At 32.3% G+C, this 27,949-nt stretch overlaps 1 protein-coding gene across 1 annotated transcript; it reads right to left on the bottom strand.

Annotated features, from left to right (window-relative positions):
- Positions 1-185: 185 nt before the first annotated feature.
- On the bottom strand, positions 186-27,682 carry LOC106101224 (elongation of very long chain fatty acids protein 6). The gene is made up of 4 exons (XM_013280384.1): positions 27,045-27,682; positions 14,742-14,879; positions 1,950-2,171; positions 186-816 (listed from the first exon to the last, which is right to left on the bottom strand). The coding sequence occupies exons 1-4, from the start codon at positions 27,233-27,235 to the stop codon at positions 447-449; spliced, it is 921 nt and encodes a 306-aa protein (XP_013135838.1). The 5' UTR covers positions 27,236-27,682; the 3' UTR covers positions 186-446.
- Positions 27,683-27,949: the final 267 nt, after the last annotated feature.

The raw sequence follows: 27,949 nt of genomic DNA on the forward strand, positions 1-27,949 counted from the left end.
GTGAAATAATCCTAAATACATTAACAATAGACGAGGTTTTTAATTAATGTTAAATTTTGCATCTTTTTTAAGCTTTAAAAAGTTATTTTTCATCTTAGTTTGACGTAGGTATACATGTAAATTATTGAAAAACAATTTTTCTACCATTACTAAGATTTTTAGAAAACAATACACATAAATACAAAACATTGCAAAAAAGAAATGTTACAAACCAACTATGCAAATTTACAATAAACTTTTGACCTTCATTTTTAATTATTTGCTTCTTTATACAATACATTAGGCGACGTCACTTCACTAAATGTGAAATCGACTACAGCGATTTTAAAGTAAAGATTCAATTTTTCAACATTGGAAAAAACTTCGCACCATTAAGCGTATAAGATCGCATGGCCCAAGCTTAACCCCATCGAGCCGCATCACTTAAACTATCGAATATCACAAGACTAGTGGACGACGCCGTTTTGTCTCTGTCTGGGATAGCCGGTGTACTCGATCTTGGTGGCCTCCTTCATAGGTTCCTCTGGGATAGGTTCCACTTTAGCCTTCTTGCCCCGTTTCGGTGCGAGATAGGCTTTATAGAAGAAGTGTGCGAAAAGGACAAAGTATGAGAAGTACATGGCCATAGATAGTTTTATGTTTATCTGACTGATGTGGCAGGAGTGCGGGGGCGCGGTGGCGAGGTAGTTGTGCGCCCAGATGTTGATGGCGCAGCCGACGATCATCTGCGACAGCTGGAGGAACGTGATGGTCATAGCCAACATCCGCGGAGGGTACTTGCCCATACTGACCAGCGCGTAGTATGAGTACATTACACTGGAAATGAAAAAAAAAACAATGTTTATCCAATAACATATCGTATAATCATAACATTTTTTGGTAAAAGTCGTTCAGATAAACCTCGCATGGCTTAAAGTATATTTATTTTCTAGGTAATTTTAAAGGCTTATCGATAGTTAGTAATACTAAATTTAAGATAACATTTTTACGACTTTAAAAAAATTTGGATTACTAAAGTGATCTATTGGGCAGTGTAACTCTGCGCTTGTACAAATGATTCACAAGTTGTAACCACAAGATAACTTTATTTCCAGTTATAATGCTATTATATCCTTTTACGAGGAATTTAGAATTCAACTCATAATAAAGATATTAACTACAGTAATAGGGTAATTGTACCTTCAGGAATATTACCATAATTAATAGCATTTATAAGAGAAAAACCAGCAATACAAAGACTGTAATTATACATACACGTTTATAGCTCAATTTTAAATCTAAAGGACATTTTATAAAATGAATATGTAATTAAATATCAGTTTTCAATAAATTTATGCACCGTTACAACCAACACCAACAACTTTAAAACTCCAGTATGAAATACTGGAATTATTGAATATGACTTGAAACAATTTCAAGGCAAAACTTGCAAAAGTTATTCCTATCGTTGGAGATGCGCCTACAAATTGTTCTAAATATAATAGCAGACTCACTCTGTGGGTCGTACAATTACATGGATTATTGAGAGTTGCCGTATTGGCGTATTGGCGCAAATGTTGGATTTAAAACATTGTAATGGCGAGTAAGAAAATATTACATAATAAACTTGCTTACGCTTTAAATTAGTTCACTATGATTATTTTGTTTCGTAGATTTACGCGTTCACTTTTTTAAGTATTATGCAATGACTTAAGAAAAATCTTGCAATTTTAATAAAAAATAATAATAGACTATCTAAGGCTGTAATCACAATTATTACAGTCATGTTTGTATCACCGATTTAAAGAATAAAATGTTCCGAAAGAAATCCGCGGACAATTAAATGTAAATAAATAAATGTATCGGCCGTTGCGATACTTATGTAAATAAAATTTCTCATTTAAATTGATTTCTACCATATATTAATACAGGTTACTTTAAGATAGTATGAAAGTAGATAAGATACTCACCTATGCACACAGTAGTTCATAACAACGAACCAGCGCGCGGAGGAGGTATACTCAGTGAAGGAGAACCAGGTGTAGAGCAGGACGGTGATGTGGTGGTACCAGTGCAGGAAGATGAGAGGCTTCTTGCGCAGCACGATCAGCACCGTGTCACCCAGCTCCGGCACCTTCGACAGCACGAACATTGTCGTCCAGAAACCCGACACTTTGTCCTGCTCGATGAAGCTGGAAAAAATAAAACAGATTTTTTTCAAAATCATCTAGTTGTAATGGAGGGATTGCGTGAAAGGTGACATGACGATGATGATACGAGTTATTTGGACGACGAAAACCCGGTGCTCCGACCCTACGGGAGTAGGTTAAGGTAGAGGAAATAAGGTTTAAAGTTACAATTCCAATGACAGTTTTCAATTTGGGACGTACGCATATAGAAGAAATAGACCAAAACGTCATACTATGGAACACCTTTTTAACAAAGATAAATTTTAATACAAAAAGTTGTTAAGAGCTATTTACTTAATTTGTATAAAATATAGGCTATATATCCTGCACAGATTATCAATCGATTTACTAATAATATATTGATATAACCTTTTTACGCACACCCCATATTATCCAAGACCTACATACGTGTCGGACCTACAACATAATTGTCGGTTACGTGTCCTGCAATTAACAATAATTGTTATAATTTACAATTTGCATAATGCTATAGTAGCAAGGAAAAAGAAATGCTGCAAAGAAACTTGGTTAGCGAGTAGGCTTGATATATCTGGAAAATTTTATGTCGAAGTCAATCTTCTACTGAGTAGTTATTTAAAAAAAACTCGTTAAAGTTGTCAGCAATAAAATTATCACTTTTGAATACGTCGATAATGAGGAAATATTTATAATAATTAAGTAGTTACTATACAAGATATTACATAGTTTTGTGTATTTCCGCTTGGTACACGAGACGCACGAATGTAAGTATGAAAATTGTTAAAAACTTTGATTTATGGATGGATGTTCGTTAAAGGGTATTTGCAAAATTGCTCTACGACCTCTGGAAAAACGTACTAAGTTTTTCCCGCGAGAAAAATATCACGGGAAAACGCTAGTATTAAACCTACTCTAGATCGGTAATAGTCTTTTGTCTTTCTAAAACTCTTCCGTCTTTTTTCCTAATTTTTAAGTAAGCTAAAGTTAAAATAATAAATGTCCCTTTTGTTAGAAAAAACAAACTGCGCTGAATAAAATTTAAGCAGAAAGTTTAAATGTACGCTCATTATTCGAGACAAGAACTTTTTGAATGACAATGATAAAAACAAACTTTTCTTTTATGAAAATTAAAACAGTCCGAAGTTTACGTGAACATTTTTTTGTGTACAGATAAAAGATTCTTACGAATGACTTGATAATTTATTGCGAACTTTTTTATATAATGTCAAAAGAATGTGAGCCTATGTAATACGTAGATATAATTCTATTAATGAAACATATAAATATATAATATCGTTATCCGCGTGTATTATGATGGGTTTTATTACGTGATCAAAGCCATATTGATATAGTGGATGAGTAAGAAACCAAAATGTATTATGGTAATATTACCACAAATGATCGAATCGTAACTTCCACGTCATAAGAACCAGTATTTTCACATCAACACGGAACTAATAGTTTAGAATACGCACTTCTTTAAAATAAATATGTGAATACAATTTTTATAGTGGAAAAATTAACAGCCTTACAAATAAACACACTACAAAGTTAAACTAGGTATTAGTAAAATTTGTGCTAATATTAGTACCTATACTCAGTTTATTCCTAAGTTCAACTCTATACCTGGTTTATTTATAAGGCTGTTAATGTTTCCACTATAATATACACAAAAAAGATTTGTTTTTTGGAAAAACGCAAAAAGTTTAAACTTATTACGGAATGCATGTTTAATATATTTAAACATAGACTAATTATGAAGAACATTGTCTTATCACAAACTATTGTTTAATATGGATCAACTTTAAGAACATTTATCATCGAACCATTCTTATCTGTGTAATGTTGAAAGTCTACTTCGCTGCAAATTTAATTGCGAAACTGCCTTTTTATTACAATAGGTATATCAGCAGTAATTTTGCTACTTCAATATGATTTATTTAAAAACATTGTTCAAAACACTCTACATATAAAACCGTACTGTGGGCCGTGTGACCGGACCTTCAAATCTAAGTTAGGATTTGCCAGCCATCTTCGACCATCTCTCAGAGGTAACACGGTTCGTCATTCACGGATTACCTCATAAAGGACATCACATATAAAACCATCATGAATTTAAAACAAATGTTACATAGATATTATTTAATGACATTTGAGTGTCTCAATTTAAACCTATTTAGTGTAAGGCGGCAAGGACATTAAGTCAAAAGGAACATTACATTATTATTTGTATTACATGCTGGAACAAATTGTTTGTGTTTATATATCATCATCTGATAAGATCGTTAATTTTATAGTTTTTATACGTATTATAGCTTGAATACACAAGCTATAAATAAAGAGATAATAAAAGACATTACTGCAATTTTACAAATTACAAACGATACATTATAAGAAGTAATATACAAAAGACACAATAGTATGCGTGATTATGTATTTAGATACAGACACGCGAAAACAACATAAATCTTCATAATGCTAGTTGGTTTCATACCATACTTTTACAACTATGTACAGAATTGACATAAAGTCCTTTTACCCTAGCATTTCTAGTCGCGTTGTTGGCCGCGTGCGGCTGCTGTCTATGATTACCAAAAGTACCAGTGGTCATGGTGTGTACTGAAAAAACATCAGAATTTGGACATTGTTGTCCATAAATTTCGATAAAAAAAAATCTCCTACTTCAGAAAAAAAATCCTTAAAAATCCCGATTTTCCGGTTTATTCTACGTACAGTTAGCTATACGAAAAAGTCATAACATGTCATAAGTCAATTTAGTTTATACGTATATCAATAGTATTTCAAAAACAGGTTTAAAAACGTAATAGGCATAACGAGATCTGAAGTAACCAGTCTATTATAATTTAAACAAGTTATATTTGCATTAAAGTTGTAGAGTCATCTCTGACAAGTAAAGAGTAGTTTTTAAGACTAGGTTTGTGACAAATCATTGGCTTGTTTATAAGATACATATCGCCTTTGTTGTATCCTCAGTATACAATCATACAAACTTGTCAGTTACATTTATTTGCATGAGATATGACGTTTATGTTCGAAGGCTAAAATTACGTGAACACTTCCCCAACGACCGAGTGACCGAGCAAAGTTAGAAAGCGTATTGCGTAACATGGAAAATCTGCGCGAGCGCGGAATGCCAAAGCGAAAGTAAGTTTAATTGAGGCGACGAAAGTGTTACTAATATGTCGCGGTTTTGAAGTATTAGGGACATTCATTCTGGATGTCGACATTTTGTCTAAAAGTAGGATTCCACTGCGGTAGGGCTCTAAAAAAATCCTTTAAACCCTTTTATTCGCGAATTTGATTATTAGATGAATCTAATGATGGCAATAGTCAGATAATTTGATGTAATAAAAAAATAGTAACAAGACAGAACTATGGATTCTGCCTAAACAAACCTAATATTACCTGTTCTAATGAAATAAGACCGAGCTTTACTTTTCCCGTTATAAATGTGTCAGGAAGTTGGTCTATAGATATTAACAACAACAAAGCGTCTACCTGAACATTTAAATGTATCAATTTAAAAAAACAACTTATAGTTGGTCAGTTTCCTCCATCATCTACATAGCTCGTTTGTGGAGTTGAGGAAGTTGTGGGTTTGTATGTTACTGGTACACGTTTGTGTTATGTAAGGCTTTAGCAGTCAAACCAAAAGCTATTAAAACTATACGTTTCCGGATAGATGTTGTATTCGATTTCTTGTGGGAACAATCAGCTGTACTGTATATTATTGAGATTGCATTTTAGAATAACTATGGCGTCTAATAACTCTTAACAAATGCCCATATGTAAACAAAGCGTAGAAGGAATAGAGACTTAAAATACGCTATGTATTACAACTTGATTAGTAATGACTAGGTATGACTAGCAAGTTACGTAAGTAAGTAAGCATGCGTTGTAAAAATAAGAGAAAACTGGAAGATGTATGCCCTAGTTGCTACTTGAGGCGCAACTATTTCTTTTCCGAAACTTTCATCTACTTTAAAATTTTCAAATAAAAAAAAACAATTATCACATTCGATTTTTTTTTTCACTGTCGAAACTGTAATCACATATGTGATAGAAAAAAGGGAAAGATCTCTCTCCACCTTTTTTTCTATAGAATAGATAGAATTACCCTTGGTAAGTAATGCAACAAAAAACACACAGAAGTAACTGACAACATAATTTTCGTATTCGCTATATTTCGTTTAAATACGAGAACATTATCTCAATTGCATATCCATTTTATTAAGTAGTTCCCAAACTAAACTGAATCATTGGAAATAACACGATAAGTTGTTATCTAACGTCATCGCCGAAATACAAATTAGCACATATTTACTAAATGTTAAGGAAGATAAGCAATAAATTGTCAAAAATTAAGCACCATCAATACGGCAATAAAAACATTTAAAAGAACAACCCAATTTATGCTAGAATTGCAAGCTGTTAAAATTGCATAAAAGTTGTGAATGGTTTAAAATTTCAGTGAATTTTAATCTAGGTCGTAAAAAACCAACATCGAGCCTAAAGCTAAACTTAATTAATTTAGTTAACAGTTAGAGCTTTTCAATGCAAATAAAAAACTTAAGTATGAAGATAAAAAAGTAGTACTGATACAAAATATTTTATGTCCAATAATACTTATCAGTGAAAAACACTAAAACGTGATAACTGTATACTGACTAGACATGCGATGTTCCGCTATGATATTCTAAATACTAACAAAAATAAAACGGAAAGTTTCAACATGGCTAAATATCTCACCGCGGGTTTCTACTAGGCACTAAAACATTGACATCCCTCTATTGCATTGAACAAAATAAAAAAAAACATAAAGGCGCTAAGACAGTAAAAACCTACAGTTACAAAAGTCAACTTCTTAACAAATATCACTTAACTGCGAGTGATATAAAGGCTTACAAGGGCCTGTCCCACCACAGGCTAATAGAGGCTCAGATAGTTTAAAAATGACGTCACTGTCAGATAAGGTAACAAAATCCCATATTCCCATCATATATTTTACACGTTGGATTGTTATCAGACAATTTACAATTTGGTGGGACAGGCCCCTGTCTTTGTATTGTACTTTGTCGATATAGGATATAGATTCGAACTATGTATGGCAGCCATACTATATTTATACGTTCTACAAACAAGGAAAACATTCAAAGGACAGCAAATAGCATCTGTCATATGATTTATTAGAGACTGGCACTGCGGTGACTTTGCCATAACCGACTTCTTCATATTTAGTCACAATGTCGTCTTGTGATTTTTTATGTATTGTAATGCAAATTAAATAGTAATTTACTATATTTAGATCGTTATACGAGACTATACATTTTATAAATGACTAAGCAATTGCTGCTACCATAAAACATAGCCATAGAATTATCCATTTGTGCATACTTAATTTATAATTTTAATTAAAAATTTGATAAAAATAGCAATGTTAATACTCCTTACATTTAAACATTAGGAAACTGCGATAATACAGGTCATGTACTCAGTCAGTATTACCTAACATTTGAACTTGGCCGTGGGCTATCTCAAGTCTCGTTTTGAACGCGAATGTTTGTCAATCGTCCAATGTCTATTGCAATATACTGCGGCATTTTGTACCAGTTATTTTATTTCTTAATTCGAAAGTGACTCCATCCGCGTGTAATAAAAAAAAACAAAACGAATAGCCTTTATGTTCTTCCGGACTATCCTCTACATTATACCAAATTTCACCGAAATCCGTTCAGCCGTTTAGGCTACAAACTTTAACAAACATCCATCTATCCATCTTTCGCATTAATAATATTATATAGTATAACATAGTATAGTATGAAGTGCTTCTATCGAATTTTCCATTCATTTTTTTTAAATAAACAAACAATAGTTTTAATAAGATCGTGCAAAGTTGTTCATGAACGGCCGCACTTGACCTTATAGTGTTTAATTAACTTTGTACTAAGTTCAGGTCAACAATCGGTTGAGGTCGTGCTATGATCGCTTAGACCTTCGCCACTTGCTCTGCATCGTAAGGTCGATTAAATATACATTGCCGTTACACGTAAAAGCGTTTTTTCACGTTTATATTTTGTATAACTTCGCATAAACCTTACGTCTCCGGAACGTTCACTTTTTAAAGGGATTTTAAGAAGATGATGTACAATAACTTTATGCGTTTTATTCCATGCAGTCTGCAATTCTATCTCTATTATCATAATAAACATAAACAAAAATCAAAGACGCCAATTAATGCATTCACTTTGACATACTACTAATGTCAAAAACTATATAATTACTAGCTGTTGGATTTGGATACATAGTTTTTTGTTATTTATATAACCCCGGGTCCCCTCGGGACCCCGACATTTCTCGGGTATGAACATTATCTCATGTGTACTCCAGACTTTGTTTTATATCTGTGCCAACATAGAATTAAGATAAGTTGAACCGTTGTAGAATAATCGAGTAAAGATTAAAAAAACTAAATTAATGAATCCCACGGGAAACCTAAACATTCCCGGGATAAAAAGTAGCCTATGTGTTCTTCCACATTATCCTCTACATCTGTGCCAAAATTCATTAGTTCAGTCGTTTAGGCTACAAACTCTAACAAACATCCATCGATCCATCTAAACTTTCGCTTTTATAATATTAGTAAGAAGTATATCATCAACATCATCATCAACAGCCTTCACCTGCCCACTGCTGGACATAGGCCTTCCCCAACGCCTTCCACAGAATGCGGTCCTCCTCCTCCCGCATCCAACAAGAAGTACATGATGAAGTATTATTATTATTTGCAAAATCGACAGGTAATATAAATAAAAAAGGATAATGTTTATCTTAATTATTAACAAAGTTATTTTTTGTCATAAAACAAAAACTTAATACAAATTTAATAAATTCGCTTAGGTATTACTATCAGAATATATTTAATTTAAGAGCACTTTTACAGAAATAATTTGTTAAATCTTAAACTAAAACCATATAAAGATCAGACAATAATTAATGTAGTTGTAATAAAAATTAATATATAAGACTGAAAATAGAAAAGAAAAGTTCTTATTAAAACTACCCGACTCGCTAGATAACATTGACTGTTCAAAAACATTATGTGCGCAAGTTGTAACCGACTGTCTGTACGAGTAAGTGAGAATTCACCAAATAAACAAGGATTTGTAAACGTTTTGTGTGAAATTTGCACATCACTCTGGTTTTTCTTTAAATCAATTTATAATTTGCGTACAAAGCTTAAAAATAAGACTTATCGAAAAACCAAAGCATTATAACATAAAAGATAAATCTAAAGCTAGTAGTAACCGCAACAAAAAACAGTGTTCGTTGGTTACCAAGAGACTTTATTTTCAATTAAATTTCCACAACTAATTAGAAAATTACTGCATTTTTAATCTCTTGCAAATACTTTCATATCTATAAATGACATAAAAAGTATTTGGATAGTCTTTTACGGGCATATAATTTTTTCACATCACCCAGTTTCGGAGTTTTCGTTTTCTATCAGATTGTTTTTGGCTCGTGTCCCAGTGCGCCATCCCCTCCCCGGCGGCCTCTATTCCCGGTATCGATCCCATCCATTCAGTTGGTTCATTCAAGAACTGCTTCAGTATACTGGATTAGATAACTTCGCCACGTGATTTCCAAGTTATAAGCCGATTTCGATTAAGTGAATAACACACTTTAGTTGCGTACACTTTAGTCATTAGATGTATTTTGTGATAATAACAGACAAGTTCATTTTTTAAATTCATTTTTATTAAATTATCACGGTAACTTTGCCGAAACACTTATAAACTACAACAATTTGACTTAAAACAAATGAGTCATGAAGTTAATTATTTTTTTTAAGTAAAAACTATGTTCCATTGGGATCGTGTATGTCATGTTATAACGAAGACTTACGTAACACAGTAAACGGAGGGTTGAAAAAACGTGTTACGTTATCAAAACAATCGGTGAGAGAAAAAGAAATCTTTTGTAATGAAGTCAAAAGAAAATGAACAAAAAATATTAGGTAATGAAACGTAAAAAAACTACTAAAACATGTTAATTACTACACGATATAATTATTATGTTTTCCTGACATATTACATGCATTTAACACTTGTAAATTAGTTGTTCATACATTATTGTTATCGTGTCGTCGGACAAGAATTTAATATGTATGAGATTTAGGCATATATCATGAACATTCACATTGTAATATTTTAATATGTTGTTACAAGTTAACTAATTTATAGAATAAATTAATTGGAAAAATGAATGGATGAATGGTAAGGTAAGATTGTAACAATTAATGATGTAGGAAGTGGAAGTGAATGAATAATTATTGGAAACTAACAAAAAACATGTCATATCTATTCGTTTCATACAACATACAGATAAATGTTATTTAAACTTGAAAAAATATCATATCCATTAAAATAAATTCATAATAAAATTTTATTATGAAATTCTAATTTCACATTAGAATAGGAATGAAATAGAACCTAACATTTTGTCAATTACTATGCGCGTATTAACATAAGCACAACATTGTAATGTGGAGAGCAACGATGTCAGTGAATCCACATATCATGTTTATTGATAGATCGGTGTGACGCATAGGCGTGTAATGTAAATACCAAATAATGATGCTGACCCACAGTGTACACAAGCCGGACATATTGCATGTAACCGACCAAAACGTACAGAAACGTGATAATCTGTGTGCGAGTTGCGTCATATGGAAATTAGTAATCTCTTACTATCCATTTTTTGTGCAAACCAAAAACTAAAACAGGGTTTTAAATACATTATTTTAGAGATGTTATGATGTGGAAACCCACCATAAACACTCATTAAACATGACAACTCCATAAATACATAGAAATTACTTGTTAATAGATCAACCTCGCAAACTGGTCCAGTTCCACATAGTGAGTGATGACTCAATTACACACTAAGCAAGATAATAAAGATAGCCGGATCGACACGTGCAGAGTTAACAGTGCATGTTTACGAAGTGATTTCGTTGACTTAAGGCCGCTATACATGAACTGCTAAAGAATTGTAAGCATTGCTTAAGGCAAAACATACTGATTTGTTGCCGTTGATTTTTAGTGATAAGATTCTTACTTTCTAATTGAAAATAATCCTAAAGTAATCCGATTTCCAAGGGTGTTTCGGACAGCCGAAATTTGTACCGAATATTTTTACCGACAAATACTATATTGCACAGTGTGTGTTGGCCTTAATATTTATCGATGAACATAATAACGAGTAAAAGAACGATTAATTCAAGTTGAAGGCAACAGAAACATTGTCCCTACTTACGTAACGATATCACGTTATGTATGGATATATCGCGCGAGTTTAAACTGTTTTTTTTTATCAAATAAATTGCACTATACACTAAAATCATCGAACCTTGCTACATAAAAGTAGTATTTCTGAAATTAATCTTAGTATTTATGTTGGTATTTAGCATAATTACAACCCTGTTTATGCTAAAGACAAAATAAACAAACGTACCTTTTCCCATATAAAAATATGAAGTTCCCTTATTCAAGACTGTAATAAAGACAATAAAGAATAGTAATATGACCTTTTGTTTAACGTTTTTCTCATTCAAAAATTCTCTCTTGCGCAATGCAAAACCAATAGTCTTAAATAACTATTAGACAGCGTCATTAATTTCAATTTACTTACATTTACAATACACAATGTCATTTCTATACCTTTAACAAGGTATTTCTCAAGTTAAAAAAGGCTAAGGTAATGTCACCACAAAACCTTGATTATATTACGTATAAATAAGTTATAAGCAAATCGTTAAATGAAAAAACTTGGATAATAATTCAAATATCTTCAGACTGACTATAATTTTCGTACACTGGTGAAACTGCTTTTCAAAACAGGATTCCACTGAACCTTCCAACTTCGTGTCACCGGTTCCTTAAATCGGTCATTTACCTCAGTAGTCTTGTAACATCGTTATCAATTTGCCCTTCATCACAACTATTTATTGGTGTAAATATTCCATTCGAAATAAGAGGGAATAAATTCCGACATAACATTAATTGGACATGCCAAATATCTTTATGTTAAAATTTAAATTTCGTAAAACACTTAATTATTTTTTTCGATTACCTTTAGAACAAGCACTATCCGTGGTTACATAACTATTAAAACATTTACATAATAAACAAGTAAATAACGTAAACAAACCTAATAAATGATTATGTATACATGAGAATATTCCACAGAGTCTAATGACTATGTATTTATTCTATTTACTATGAATTGTTCGAGGCCAACGCTTTTTATGGAAAATTGATCGCATCAATGTAATAGTCAAAAAAGGTGATGTACAAAAAATATCCCAAGGTTTAATTTAAATGTTATCTTCACGGAAAACGATCAATATTTGTTATTGGTTATCTTACCGATGGAACCATAATATAATTGGCTTAAAGCCTTTAAGCTTAGTAAGGTAGCACACCTTACAACTTAAATTGGATAGGTCACAAAAGGCACAAAACCTTGAATTTAGTTTTTTACCTTTTAACCACATTTATTTATCATACTAATATTATAAACGCGAAAGTTTAGATAGATGGATGTTTCATATAGAAGATGATGAGGACAGCCTGGAAGAACACATAGCCTACTCACTTTTGTTTTTTTAATTCATTGCGGACGGAGTCGCGGGCGAAAGCTAGTATAATAATATTGTACATCATGTTATTTTACAATTAACTATAACTTTTTTGTTCACCTCTTCTCGGGCATGTTTATTGTAGCAGGGATAGCTTCGTAGGTCAAAAACCGAACTATGGAATAGTTCGTTATAACGATGATGATGATATCGGTCTTGTTAGTAAAAAATAAAAATAATTTAGTACTTAATATTTGAAGGTATAATGATTATGGCACCCGCGCTCATTCGTCTAGGCAGCGCGTGAACTTTCGCCCGTTGACGCGCATAGAATAATTGTCAACTGGCGCGCTCGGACGCGATTCACATACGTGATGGGCGAGCGATCATGTCTAATCGCACGTCATTGGTATTTTGACGAACGTGTCGATTTAAGAATTAACATTGCCTATAAAATTCGCAATTATTAAGGACTTTGAGAAATTACATAGACTTTAAATATAACCGTTAAGTTGATGCTTATTTCCGAATTTAGACATTTTGATAATAATAAACAGATACTTTAATCTTTGTGCCCATTTGAAGGTTTTATAGAAAATTTGACTGTTAAATTATTAAAAATACATTGGATCCAATAAAAAAATCAAGACTTTTCTGAGCAATGAAAATAATATTGCGGTTACATTCGGAAAGCGCAACAGTTATTACAGTTCTTATATAAATTAAAATTTGTTTTGCCCTTGTATCGATCTTATGTTGGCAAGTCGCAAAATCTAAAAACATTTGCTTTAAAAACTATGTTTTTTTTTCTTATAAAAACTTGTTATCTACAAATGCGTACATACGAGAACAACCTATGTGCAAATGATTCTTTATTTGAGATAAGTTTTTTTTTTTTAAACACGCACAAAACGACACGAAGTTTGTCGCACGCGCGACTCAACTGGGTTTTTTTTAACAATGCAACGATATTTGAATTTGTAACCGCGTCTCAAATGATAAGGCCACGGCAACTTCAAATTCCACTAAAACTTTGACGTGTGTGAAAGAAGCGTCGCTTACAAAGCAATAAGTTTTGCTCAAAAATCACAGATATCAGTATGTTTCTGTCCAGATTTTTAGGCCGAACTATGAAGATTGTATATTGCCTTGCACCCTAGTTCGCCATTAAGAATCAAGATTAAAATCAATTCACAGATTTCATACATTTATATTATATAACCGACCGTGTACCGAAAAATAGCGCGAGTCACATTGAATTTGCTATGCATTCTCTAGAACTGTACCACATATTTAAATTACAGCTACGATACGAGACTAGTTTTTATGCACAGAAATATATGGCGTGACGAATATGCAATATTTTCCATATCGGAAATTTCCAATTCAAGGCTCTAGTACTTTGTCTTTTAGCGAACGGACTTCGTGTACCAAGCCATTAGGTTAAGGCGCAAAAAAGCGGGTATTATTCAGAATAAAGAAATTATTGTAAATGTTTTTACTGCCGTGAATTTTTGAATGTGTTAAAACAGTTTTTTTTATTTTATCATGTCGAGATCTCACTAAAGGACAATTAAAAAAAGTCACTTAAATTCTTTGATAAATCGCGCAAAGACCCTGAACTTACGAGGATGTAAATCAGTAGTTAACAGCCAGTAATAAAGCGGTTTCTGAGTATTGATTATACCATAGGCAGACTCTTGGTATAAAGTAACAGACTGCAAGCAAGGGATTTTTCGATGTTAGTGCAACATACATTTTAAACCTAATTGTAATAATGTTCTAATACATGAGATCTATCGACGTACAATTGAAACAATTAACGAGGTCAAAGTGAAATTACGTCAGTATGAAATTGCACTTAAATACAAAGTATTCTTGAGTAATCTAATATCATCTACAGTAAGTTGCATTATGCTGTTGGTACTAACCTGGGCACACAGATGGAATGGTAGAGGCCGTGGTTCCGCAGCACGTGTATGAACTCCGGTAGCGTGCGACACGCCCCCATTATACTAAACAACGCCAGGCCGCTGTTCCATACTATCAGTGTCCGCTTCAATTCAAACCTGCAACAAAATAACACGAATGTAATTGTAACACGTCAATTGCAGAACAAAAATTAGCATTACATACTATCTAATAACTATAATTTGCTACATTAAATGTGTGTGTGATATTAAGAGCTGTATTGATTTGTAGTGTGTATTGTGTATTGTAGACAAGGACAAGTTTATCCAAAAATACCAAACAAAAAAAAACATACAGACGTATTGAGTACCTCCTACTTTTGGGAAGTCTAATAGACATGAGTGAATAAAAAAACCACATCCAATGTCGATTTATAACATTATTGGATTATATAGGAAACCATCAGTCTTGGTCTTGTATTGTGTTGATGTGCGAATGTGTGCCAAAGTGATCGCATCACGTCCGGCGACCTCGGCAGTCGCGTCGCAAGTACCAACACGTCTAAATCTAGACTACTATTACGTATAGTGCTATCCAAACTTTATAGAGGCTGGCTAACTCTACGCGAAACATCACTTTTCTCCTATGGGAATATGAAGGCATGCTTTCCTCGATACTCTGTGGGCGAAGCACTGAAACTGTATGCCCATGTTCACAGCTAACCTCGAGCTTACATTAAGTTTGAATATTATAATGCCGCTACGCGTTTCATACAGACAATGTTCAATTTACCAAGGCTCAAAGGTTGTGAACTTTCAACTTCAATGAGGAATAGAACATGAAGATAATTTGAGACTATGGTATCTTTTAAGTGACAATTTATCAAGTCTAAAGTATCTAAAAATACCTTGAAGGTGACTTTTCCTTTATGGTTATTTCTCCATAGTGTTAGGACAGAAATATATCCATACGTACTAAACTAGGCAGTTCTTAACATTCTTGTCGCGTTGTTACAAGTAATTACGCCAACATTGATGCTGTTCGAAAACTTGTCTTCGGGAAATTGAAACAGCATTCCTCGCGAACTCAACGACCTGATGGTCATTAGACCGAACAAAATGAATCTCAACACAACACAAGGACAGTTTTCATACGTAAAATGACAAACATGTATTACTTGTTTCCACGTGTTAATATACATATCCTGGACTATATGCATTCTTTGGTCTAGCAGTGAATTCAAGTGTAACTGATTAGAATAGATAAAACTAGCTGTTCCCGTGCGGCTTCATCCCCATTAAATGATAAAAAACTATATTTTATTGTTTATATTTGTTAAACTCTGAACTGCTAAAATGACAACGAAGGCCTTTCACATTGACATCCTTGATGTTGGCAGCTTATAGTTAATGGTCCCTTTCTTACATGGGATTTTTTTTTCAATTTATTTATCCCCTAAGTTTCCTTAATAGCATGAAAATATAAAGGGTGTATATCGTATGGGTAAGGCTTTTTATTAAAGAAATAATTATTAAAAAAAAGTGTTGTGATTGCTGACATCCTACGACACAAAGTAGTGTGTTTTTAAACTTTATCGTTTTAGTATAGATATGCAATAATGAGTCACGATGTACAATCTGTTGTTATAATCACGACCGTACAATATTAAAAATTATAGAAAAAGGAAATCGGACCGAATTTCACTTGAAAAGGACCGTAATATAGTTAAATCATTATTTAACTACAGTAGTATAGTTCTCGATATCATAGTTTAGTTCTCGATTATGAAATTTATTATTGTTTATTGAAAAAAATACTATCACACATAGTTTTTTAGTAATGTAATTGGCAACGGGTCATCCTTATTTTAATATTATACTTATTGTGCTATAGTAATTCACATAAATTAAACTTGCGAATACGACTAGCGATAACTTTTGTGAAGCATTTAACGCACGTTTTCCCTGTAAATAAAGCGGAACAAACCGACGCAGCGACTTCGATTCCCGGAGCCGAGTGGCACTTCGCAGACGTTTTCAACAATAGCCCGAGTTATTACACAGCTCGGGGGCAACGCAACGCGAGAAAAGATAATTGCACTCAACTGAAATGGTTTTACTTCACATAGTCGCAACTCAATTTTATTGTTGAAGAGGAGCCCAAAAAAATTTTACTCGAAATAATCCTTATTTAGTTACTGATACATCAATTATTGGAATAATAGCTTCTGCCCGCGACTCCGTCTGCGTGGAATTACAAAAAGCTGAAGTGAGTAGCCTATGTGTTCTTCCAGACTGTCCTCTACATCTTTGCCAAATTTAATCGAGATCCGTTCAACCGTTTTGGCTGCAAACTAACAAACATTCATCCATCCATCTAAACTTTCGCATTTATAATATTAGTAGGAAGTAAGTTTAACACGTCATATCTATTTGACAAATCTAAAATATTATAAGCAAATGCAAGCAAAACAATTATGTTCAATTCACAGGGCTTATTGTTTGTATCAATAGTTTCAATATTTATAATGGTCGCAATAGTTAGCATTAATAAACATGAAGAAGTATCACGAATTCGGTTCATGTCAATTTATATTAATTAAACATCTACTTTTATATGGTAATTTGATAAAAAAACAAATTGACTTTTTAACCTTATCTACATAATACTAAAACCTAGCGCGTTATTTGCGATTTAGTTTTGTGGAATTTTCTCCTTGATTTAAAAAAATCGTGGGAAAAACAACAATACTGGTAAAAGTTGAGTAGACAGAACACCTGGTTAAATTGTAATCTATACTAATGTTACAAACAGGAAAGATTTGTATTTTTGTATGTACTGAAATAATTAAAAAAACTACTAATCCGATTTCAAAAATTCTTTCACCATGAAAGACAATTTATCTGTTAGAAAGATAGGCTATATCTTTTAATTTCACGCGGACGTCGCGAGCAACAGCTAATCATTACTAAGTACACAAATTAGATGCAGCAATGTGTTATATAATACATACATATCTTCATTTACAACGCCATGCGGATATTCTCATTAGCTATTTTATAAGGGTAAGGATAGTTTCCATTACATAAATATAACATGTTCTTAAACTACCAAGAATCATATTTCAACCCATTTATTTCTAGAAACTGTCGTAAAAAACCTGACGATCGACAATTATTTTTTTTCTATTTAACAAAAAGTGGAAAGATTAAGAAATAATATTTTGATTGAATTCTAAAAGGATCTTTCTAATCACTGCATGAAGTATTGGTTTGTGCCAATTTCCACGGCATCGTCAACTCAGTAACTATGATTTATAACGGCGAGGGAGCGAGCATTTGGTAACTAGATATAAAATTGTGTCAGTATAAGGTGTCATCGGACATAATTTGTAAGCTTATTTGTTTTAACAAACGTATAATGTGCTGTGGTCTTCAACTGTCGAAACTTTGGTTTAAAACATGGCTTCGTCTTCACTTTCATTATCTCTATAAACAACAGGGATTACACAACAACATATTATGAACGTATCCTGTTGTCCCACATGGTAGAACATTATGGTATGAGGAAATAGGTATAATTAATTCTAATTCGCGGTTTATTCCGCATTATAAAAATGTAAGGTTTTCCCTAGTGATGCGAATAGATATCGTTACAACCGGTAGAATTGAGGTACGAGAGTGTGTAAGTTTATCAATTAATATCATTGTTTAGTTAATCTCTAATGAGAGAGGGATGAATCGCATGTTACAAGGAGAACGTTAGTTATGAGTGTGGAAGGATACATCGTTAGAAGTAGACCTAGAAAGAGATGGATGGATTGCGTGAAACGTGAGATGATGAAAAAGGGAGTTATGACTGAGATGACTTATGATAGTTATGTAGAGGACAAAAACCTGTTGCGCCGACTCTACGGGAGTAGGATGAGGAGGATATGATCTCTAATCAGTTTGCTAAAGTGTCGTATATTAGACAAAATCATGAGAAACTCAACTAACTCAAATGTAGATATAGAGAGTGAAATTAAGAAAAAATAAACCACATTTAACATAAAAATAAAAGGAATATTTAATTCCTAGATACATACACATTATTTCTGCGAAAATAAGCATGTTATTTTATCCTTATTGCTAATGTTTTAATGTGCGCATCCGCAACAATCAACACTTAAATGTACAAATAGTACGGAGTGCACGTAATGTTAGAGTCAGATGTTACTTTAAACAAGCCCATGGTAAAAATAAATGATCATTATATAACGCTTACCAAGACAAAGTGACTTTACCGAGGGTTGAGTAAATATTTCCCATTCCTATAAAGCCCGCTACACACGCCACAGTTTACTGGTCAGTTCAAACTGAACGGTTTAGTCTTTCGCCTGCCAAATGCATCGCCACAAACTGATTCAATTTGGACTTAAAATTGGTATATGGTATTTGGTATTAAAATTCAACATTAACAAATATATAAATGCGTAAATACTGCGTCCAGCTACTGATACAAATTTTGCTGATGTTTTACGACGTAATAATTTATTCTTTATAATAAAATGCTTACATTAAAGAAGCGAGAGGCAAAAAATTATCACTTTGAAAACATTCAAGGTGACACTCGAAGTAAATCTTTGCGTCAATTTTTTTTAAATTATCATGAAAAGCGGTAGATCACTTACTTTTTGTCATTGCCGCTATGAAAAACACGTATACTTGTTGTACGAAAAACAACAATATTACAGTCTTGATAATCCTATAATCTGTGACACTAGTTAACCGTTTGACGTTTTGAAGTTTTTTGTTGAAGAATATTTATTCGAGAAAAATCGACACGACGACAGGTTATCATACGAAGCTAACGAAATGTATGTTATACTACAGAAGTGTATGTATTTGTGAAAGAATAGCCTTGGTGTCAACTCTGGAAAATCATTAAAATTCAAATCTGACAAACATGCGAACAAAAACAACAGTCCTCGGTGAGTGGAAATCGCCCGGATCTCGGTATAATTTGACGGGAGTCAAGAGAAGCAAAAAAAATTACAAATACACCTCGGATCTTGACCAATGCAAATATAATTCGAGATGTAAAGATTTATGTTTTCCTGCAAGTCAATATCACGAGTAAACAATAAATGTAAATTATATTTGTTTTGTTATGTCAGCAAAGACGAAGATAATTACGTCAATAGAATCGAAACAAGTGTTCCTTGAGTGTTGTCAAACAAGTTCTAAGGTACGAAGATTCCACATAAGTCGCCATTACGTTAACGATCACCTTTCAAGTTAGTATTCCTTACTTGTTAATTACAAAAAAATAACTCATAAATTAATTTAAATTTAAATAGATGAATTGCACAAAAGATTTCAGGCGGGATAAAACAAAGGGTCCAAGCTTGCCTTTAGCCCTCTGGCTTTATTTCCAGTCAGTTTAGGCCAGTTTCACGCATATGAATGTTCCAACAACGCAAGTAGAATGACAATAAGACATAAGCAAGCATCTGAGACTCAAATACAATTTTTGCTAGTAAAAATAACTACAGTATGATGATTTTGTCAAAAATGATCAAAGATATTTCTTATCTCTTAATTGACATTTGATAATTCTTATCACCGACCACGTGTGGACACAAACTAAAACAAATGAAATAAGACCAACACACCAATCGCAATAAGATAAATTAGCGTAATTAATAAGTGAGTTTAAGCTAATGCATAATTCATTTAAACATCATATATGCAATAAATCTTATTTACTGGATGAACTTTGATTCTTTAGCTATATATTTGTATCAGTAAAAAATAATCTTGGCGTTAAAATTACAGATCGACAGGGATACCTGTCCCGGTTGGAATAAGAGAAACTAAATTCTCAGCACATGGGCCCCCTACTGTAGACATGGAAAAAGTTTCACAAGATTCTTTTCGTACTTTAAATGTCATGGCATGCAATAACTTTTATTTCATTTTTATGTCCATGTAGGATTTACGTATTTTTTGACAGAAGTAACTGCAATAGCAACGCCTCTCTCTTACCGGGTCAGATATTCTTATTACACTATATTATTAATTTTCTATTGGGATTACTAATTTTGCGTTGGAATTAATTAAAAAAATACGGGTTGAAGAAGGTCCATGGCCAAAATGAATAATTGCAGAGTAATTATAAAGCTATTGAAAAACAACAATAGTGAGAAAATTTACAATGCAATAAAATTCAAATGAAAAAAAAAAAATGCGGAACGTGTGTAACTATCAAATTGGGTTCATGGTAAATTGAAGTGTAAAAAAATATTGTAAAAATAATTAAGGTGTCCATTCTAGTACATTACGCTTTTGTTCGTTAATCGCAATTCCTTCTTTTTATATCAATCAATGGAGAGAAACAACATGTTTCTGCAAATGTTTCAGCAGTCAACCCAAGGTCGACAACTTCGTAGTCAGCCATACGGCGAAAGCAACTTACGTGAACGTCTCGCGGCGCTATCTCCAGCCGCCTTATCACCTACACTCTAATCGACCTACTGATAATGAATACACCCGGAGCATTGCTGTTCTGCGTGTCCTGTTCTTTTCGATACTAAGCTATAAATTAATTTGCTATCACCTTTATGCAACTACCAAAAAACAAGCAAACGACAGCCACTCCGTTTTTGATAGTTTTAATAAAAACACATTTTTTTTATAGGAAAAAGTTATAAATGGTAATATATAACACATTTTGGCAGAAGTTCTAGAGACATCTCTAAAACTCATAAAGGCCCTTCCTATATTATTTAATTTGAATATTTCTTAAGAATGTAAATTAAACAAATCATTCTATGTTAAAGGTAAAAAGGAGGTTCTTCCGTTCATTAAGAATCTGCGTCATTAATATCGTCGCGATAAAACGAAAACAGGAAAAGCATTGTAATATGCTAATTTCGTGAAATTCGATTAGATATTCGCAAATACAATCACATATATACATAGCAAAATGAATTACTTTATAGGTCAGTCTGACATGGATAGTCAAACATTGACTGACTTTTTTTAGAGACGAAATAAAATTAAAAACACCAAAAGACAACAAGGCTGCAAAGAAATAATATTCACACGATTTCAGAAGTTTTCCCAGTTTAAATAATGACTGAAAAATGTATTGTTTTTCTTAATTATTTAATCTCGAGCACGTCACTATATTTTTTTATTAATGTATTAGCAATAAAACACCATGGTCACCCTGCCAAAAACTGTTTTCATTCGTTTAGACGAATTTAATATAAATCAGAAATTATTTTTACACATTTGACTGGCCAACTATGTCATTTATTGTCTATGTGTTTATTTAATTGTATTAAATTGACAATACAAGCACGTCTATTATAAAATGTATCAGCGTCTCGTCTAGGACATTTTTAATTTAACATGTCTATCCAAAGTTAGTGTTGCTGTAAATAAAGCATAAAAACCAGTTATTGATTTTATAAGGCAGATGCTGGCCGTATATAAAAGCTATGACATAACAATGGTTCGTTGTTTTTATTGTCGACACTAGTCCGCGCAAAGGTTACAATAAAACGAATAATATAACGAAGTTTTAGGTAAGAGGTCACAATTCAATCACTACATCAAGATAACTGTAAAATAAATGCATGATCACGTACAAAACATCACTTCAGCATGTTCAAGGTTGGTGTTAAAGGAAATGTTTTGCTCGATACGTATTCCGTATCTCATTTGTACTTATTTGACATTGTTATTTTTTAAGGTGACTGAAATCACCTGTGAAGCAAACATGTTTGAACGTATCTCCTAAAATAATGAGTATTAAGTTATATCAGACATGTTTATTGAGCGTTTCTTGCATTATTTGCAGTAACAACAGCATGCAATAATGTTTTTTATATCATGAAGATTAAATTTTTTATAGGTATAAACTGTATGCAATAAAAAATTAATTAAACAAATGGATGTTCCTATATTCACTTTAGCAACAGATTTATTAACTTTAAAGGATTACAAAAAATAATGATTGTTTGAATAAATAAAGATATAAGGAAGCAAGTTGAATTTTGAAAACTACCTACAAACGACTTTATATATGAAAAACTTTTAGCATTTATACATTCATCGGCTTGAACAGGAGATGCAATCGCTATTATAAATAAAAAATATGATTGGTTTAACAAATGGTTTTGACTCGGCCTGAAATAAAACCTAAGATGTCCAAAATACTTCCACCTGCTAAACGGTTCCTATTGACGTATTCCGCTAAGCTGAAGAGCTGCCAATATTAAGAAACTTTGATAGATTGTTTGTTATCTTATTTATATATCTTATCAAAGTCGTAAGACATAAGATTAAAACTTCGCGAAAGATAAGAACGTTTTCGGGGAAAGATTTATTCAGTATATTCTTATTTTATTATGCAGTTTTATTCTTTTAGGATTACTGGAGAGGAAATATTTTAGTGCTGTATCTTTTTTCCACATTTTCAACGGAAATTAAGTCCACATACTTGTAATTTTCACGATTATCCTGGACAATAATCAAAATCAACTTAACAAATAATTAAACTTTAGATAGATTAAACAGGAATATCTTACATTTGACAAAACTTTGCAATGTTAAAGTACCATTGCATCCAATGTTAAATACCATTGCAACATATATTACAAAACATTTAAATAGAATAGGAATAAAAATATATTTTATAAGTGTTTCGACAACTGAAACGAAAAAAAATAACACCGCAATGTCAGTGTAACAGGGAACATCCTGCTCGTCTTCACGAATAAAGCCATTTATGGTGATAACCGCAGTTTGTTTCAAAAATTTTATTGTCCATGCCAAATAGAGATAGTTAACATAGTAAGTGTTTTATTATTTGAAGTGCATGTACATATACGCGAATCTAAATAAGTGGCATCATACACCGACGACTGGATATCATGTAAATATTATATAAGTTATTGTGCACTTCTGAATATGACGATTTATATTAAACGATCGGTATATCATAATTTAAAAAATCTGTTGCAGTCTAACCGGATATAGACTTACTTCTTAGATATCGCTTATATTTATACAATAGACATGATCAGTAAAAAAATGACTCCTCCGAACTTCATCACAAGTTCGATGATCTTGCAACCTCCACATTAGTGTGACCATGATATTTAATGTCATTCAAACTAATATTTGCCAATTCATAGTGAACATTATTTCATTGATTGATTTGTAAATAACGTTAATATATGTATATGTTAATACGTTCTTTTGAATTATGGATATGTAGTTTGTATCATTTAACCTTAAATAATTATTAAAAGAACAAACAACTCAATTTCTAAATGCTAATAACAAATGACGATCTTTACTGTCTTTTATCCTATAGATAGAAATTGAAAATATTATAATAAACAATATTTATGGTAATTCGAATTTACATTGCCCCATGTGGTCGGTTTCCGTAGAGATAAAATACATGGGAACCCTAACCGAGATGTAACGTAACTGTTCCTCGGCTCGCAAAATTACTTTTAGCGAATTTGCACCAACGCTGAACAATATTGAAACTTGTGTCCAATAACTTACGATTTAAAATACTATGAGCATGATGAGATAAGAATTTTGACGAAAGTTAAAAAAAATAACAGATTATATGTTTAACTAAAACACACTTACGTCATTAGTTAAGTACGCAACAAAACTTAATTCAATAAGTTTTAATTAATAAAACCTTTTCAAACATTAACGTCACAACGTACATGGGGAGAGGTAACGGGCCGGCCGGGGAGGGATGGGGCAACGTTACATAATGCTGCAGATCAGATGTGGGGCAAATTTCATTCAGAAATTTTGCCAATGCCAAATCATAAACTTTTGTTATACGGTTTGTATTACACAACTAGGCAGATATCCTGATAATTTTACAGTTTAACAAATATCGTTAATACTAATTCATTTTCTAACAATCGTATCAACGAAAATTTCTAACGAACTATCACCATTGGAAGTTATCAAACCTGTTAAAATGTAAAAGTCATTCGCATTCAATTTTCGAAATATAACGAGTTTATTTTAGTAACTGGACATTAAGATAAAAAATTATTTAATGTACATTTTCATGCAAAAAACGCAAGCTTTGTTTTTAAAGAAAGACTGAAACTACTTTATTTAGTATAAATTTTGTCAACCCTACACCCAACAGCCTCCCCAGCCCGTGAAAAGAATCTGCCACCCCATCCCTCATTCCACTTTTGATCGTGAGTCGACCTACATCGCCGGCGCTAGAATCTCTCTATTTATTCTCTTCATAAGGCCAGCAAAACATTTATCATTCCTACTAAATCCCATTTATCGACAAATCAATTCTATTTTAAATTTACAATAAGGCTGACAACTGGCTAATGGAATATGACCTTTAAGTTTAAAACAATTTTTAGTCTATCTAAGAATAGGTATTTTATTGAGCTAATTTAGAATCTTCAAGTAGTGATAGTAGAGCGCCTTTCATTTCAGACCTTTATAAAAAGCACCTTTCTTTTACTACTTTCACAATTGTTGTGTACAGATAAATTATGTGAACGCTATGTAAAAAAAACATTAAGCAACATATACTTTTTTTGGGAAGTAGTCTGAGGCCAAAGTGATTAATAGGGTAACAACCTTTGTGTTATGTTATACAAGGACATGAACTGTTTCAAAAAAATTCACCCAATTTAAGGGAAAAATAGTTATTAATAATCATTTTGAAGGGATGTGAATCATAAAACTTATCCGGAGTTGCATTATTTGTTTAATTAATAAATAAGAAAAGGTAAAATTATTTTAACATTTAAAGGTTAATTATAACATTAAAATATGCCTCGCTAATTAACATGTGTGGAATTTTTATTACCATACAGTAATTTCTTACACAGAAAATATATTAAAGAGGAAATTGTTAGCAGGAAATTAAGATCATTACATGGTAGTTGTAACTAGATAATTTATTAGGTATTTTATTATTGGAACAATTGGTAAATCTAGTTTCACTAGTGGTGTGAGAGGGATGACATTAGTTTTTGGCAGTTCAAATAAAAATTCATCAATCAGATGCACTTTCTAAAGTCAACAATAACCGGTATTGTTATAGGTACACTAGTTTATACAATTTGACTATGTAAGCCTCACGGTTTTCTGCATGTTAAGCACTCAGGGCTTGTAGCATGATGTTAAATAATATAAACAACTGACAAAATTTGTAAACACACAATAAGGGGTTTTGAGTTACTCTGGTTTGAATAACCTCTTCCAAGTTAGGTGTGATTAGGCCTTAGTCAACCACACTGGCCTAGTGCAATTTCGTTTGTTAAACACATTTTTTTTAATTGATATGTGCAGATTACGCACCATTTTTTATGCACCATACAAGTACTATTTAATAACATTACATTTACATAAATCTTGATTACTCTAAGCTATACAAAAAATATAACAAGCAATTTTTAATTACCTTAACAAATAAAGATAACAATTTTTGTGGAAACAATGTGAAAAATATTTAAATACTGGTAACATAATCATTAAAGTTTCTTAAGGAAGAAGGGAAGTCAGAAAGTGATATTTGTTAAGAGATTTTCATTTTCATTTTGTGTAGTTTTTCAAGAAATCTTTTCACACTATTTTTTTTTTTTATAAACACCGGCAACATGAAATATTTTATTTTTTTCTATCAACCATTTTTCCTATGTATAATATGAATTTCACCTTCAATATACAATATAATTAATGTATTAAGAACCCATAGTTTTAATGTATCAAATAATTTAAAGCGCTTTAACATTTTGTAGTACTAGTGTCAGTGTTATATTAACCCTTTTCTTGTTAGTGTATCTGTAGAGATACATCAATTTTTTTTTCTAAACACTTTGGCTCATCAAGGTTAAGTGCTATGAATATTATTTTGATATTCGAAAAAATAAAATTCTGCCAAGTTAAGGGTTAATAGTCATTCAGGCTATTTTAATTGTTTTAATTTAGTTAATGTGGAAGCTTTTTATTTTATGTAAAATTTTAGATTAAATGGATCTAAGATTACTACAGATTTAAAATCGTAAAAATTTAAAACAGTTTATAAAAATTATATTTTGTTAAAAGATTTCTAATTATGTTCTTAATTATGTTCTGTTCAATATTCTAATAGACTTGTAAAGTTCCTCAAGAACTATGTAAGAAAAATTTATCCTAAAAATACATTTAATCTGTTTTATTGGGGACAAAAAATTATTTCATGGCAGAGTGCTTCGCTAAAGTGTTAGACTGTACAGTGAAAGTATGTAAAGTATAGAAGTAATTTCTTACCTGGGACGGTTCTGCATGTAGTACTGGCCACCGAAAATAAAAGCCATATAAACTCCAACATAATAGAAAGCCACAGTCCAATTTTCAGTCATCCATTTCCTATAATTTTGGTGAATGAACTCGTTTTCAAATTCGAATATATAAGAGTAGTTTGGTGTGACATCCAAGTTATAATTCACGGAAGCCTCCATATTTCAAATGATATAATACTTCAATTAATCACACTGAAGAACACGAAACACGGTAGGTTTTCAAACGGGACGTCAAACTGATATCACCGGTATAGGATTAACCTAAAAATCTTTGAATAGGTTACTAACGTATTATATCACAGTTGCCTAAAATGCCAGGGCGGTTCGGCGTGCCGACTTATTGGCGCTAAATTCAATAATGAACGCGGAATGTCTTAATGTTGATTATATATTCGCGTTGACGAGTTGAGGCGTCGGCCAGGCCCGTGCTTATTCAACTCGCCACAGCGCCGACGAAACGATGAATGAGCTCACTCAACGTTCTCTTCACAGTCACACAGTCATACCGATCACGCCACTTATGACGCTATTATTATACACTGTGCTTTGCTTTTACCATGCATGTTGCGGTTGCAAAACGCGATCGTTTTGAAGTTCTTCCGAGGAAATGAAATTGAAGTTGTCAGACGGACTTCCGTTATTGGCCACCGGGGCCACAGATTAAATATTTTTACAGATAAGTATATGCAATGGATTATTTTTGTAAAAAAGGGCGTATTTGGTCTTACGTTTCTAATGTACAAAATCATCCATCATACCTTTATTATCTCAAATTCTGTTAAACTGAGCATTTGTTTATTCTTATTTTTGTGATGAATTTTAGTTTAATTTGTGTTCGCTACCTATATTGTGTTAATTTGTTACATTGGTTAC

The sequence above is a fragment of the Papilio polytes genome, unplaced genomic scaffold (assembly GCF_000836215.1).
Source record: "Papilio polytes unplaced genomic scaffold, Ppol_1.0 DF824303.1, whole genome shotgun sequence".
In the NCBI taxonomy this organism is placed as follows: Eukaryota; Metazoa; Arthropoda; class Insecta; order Lepidoptera; family Papilionidae; genus Papilio; species Papilio polytes.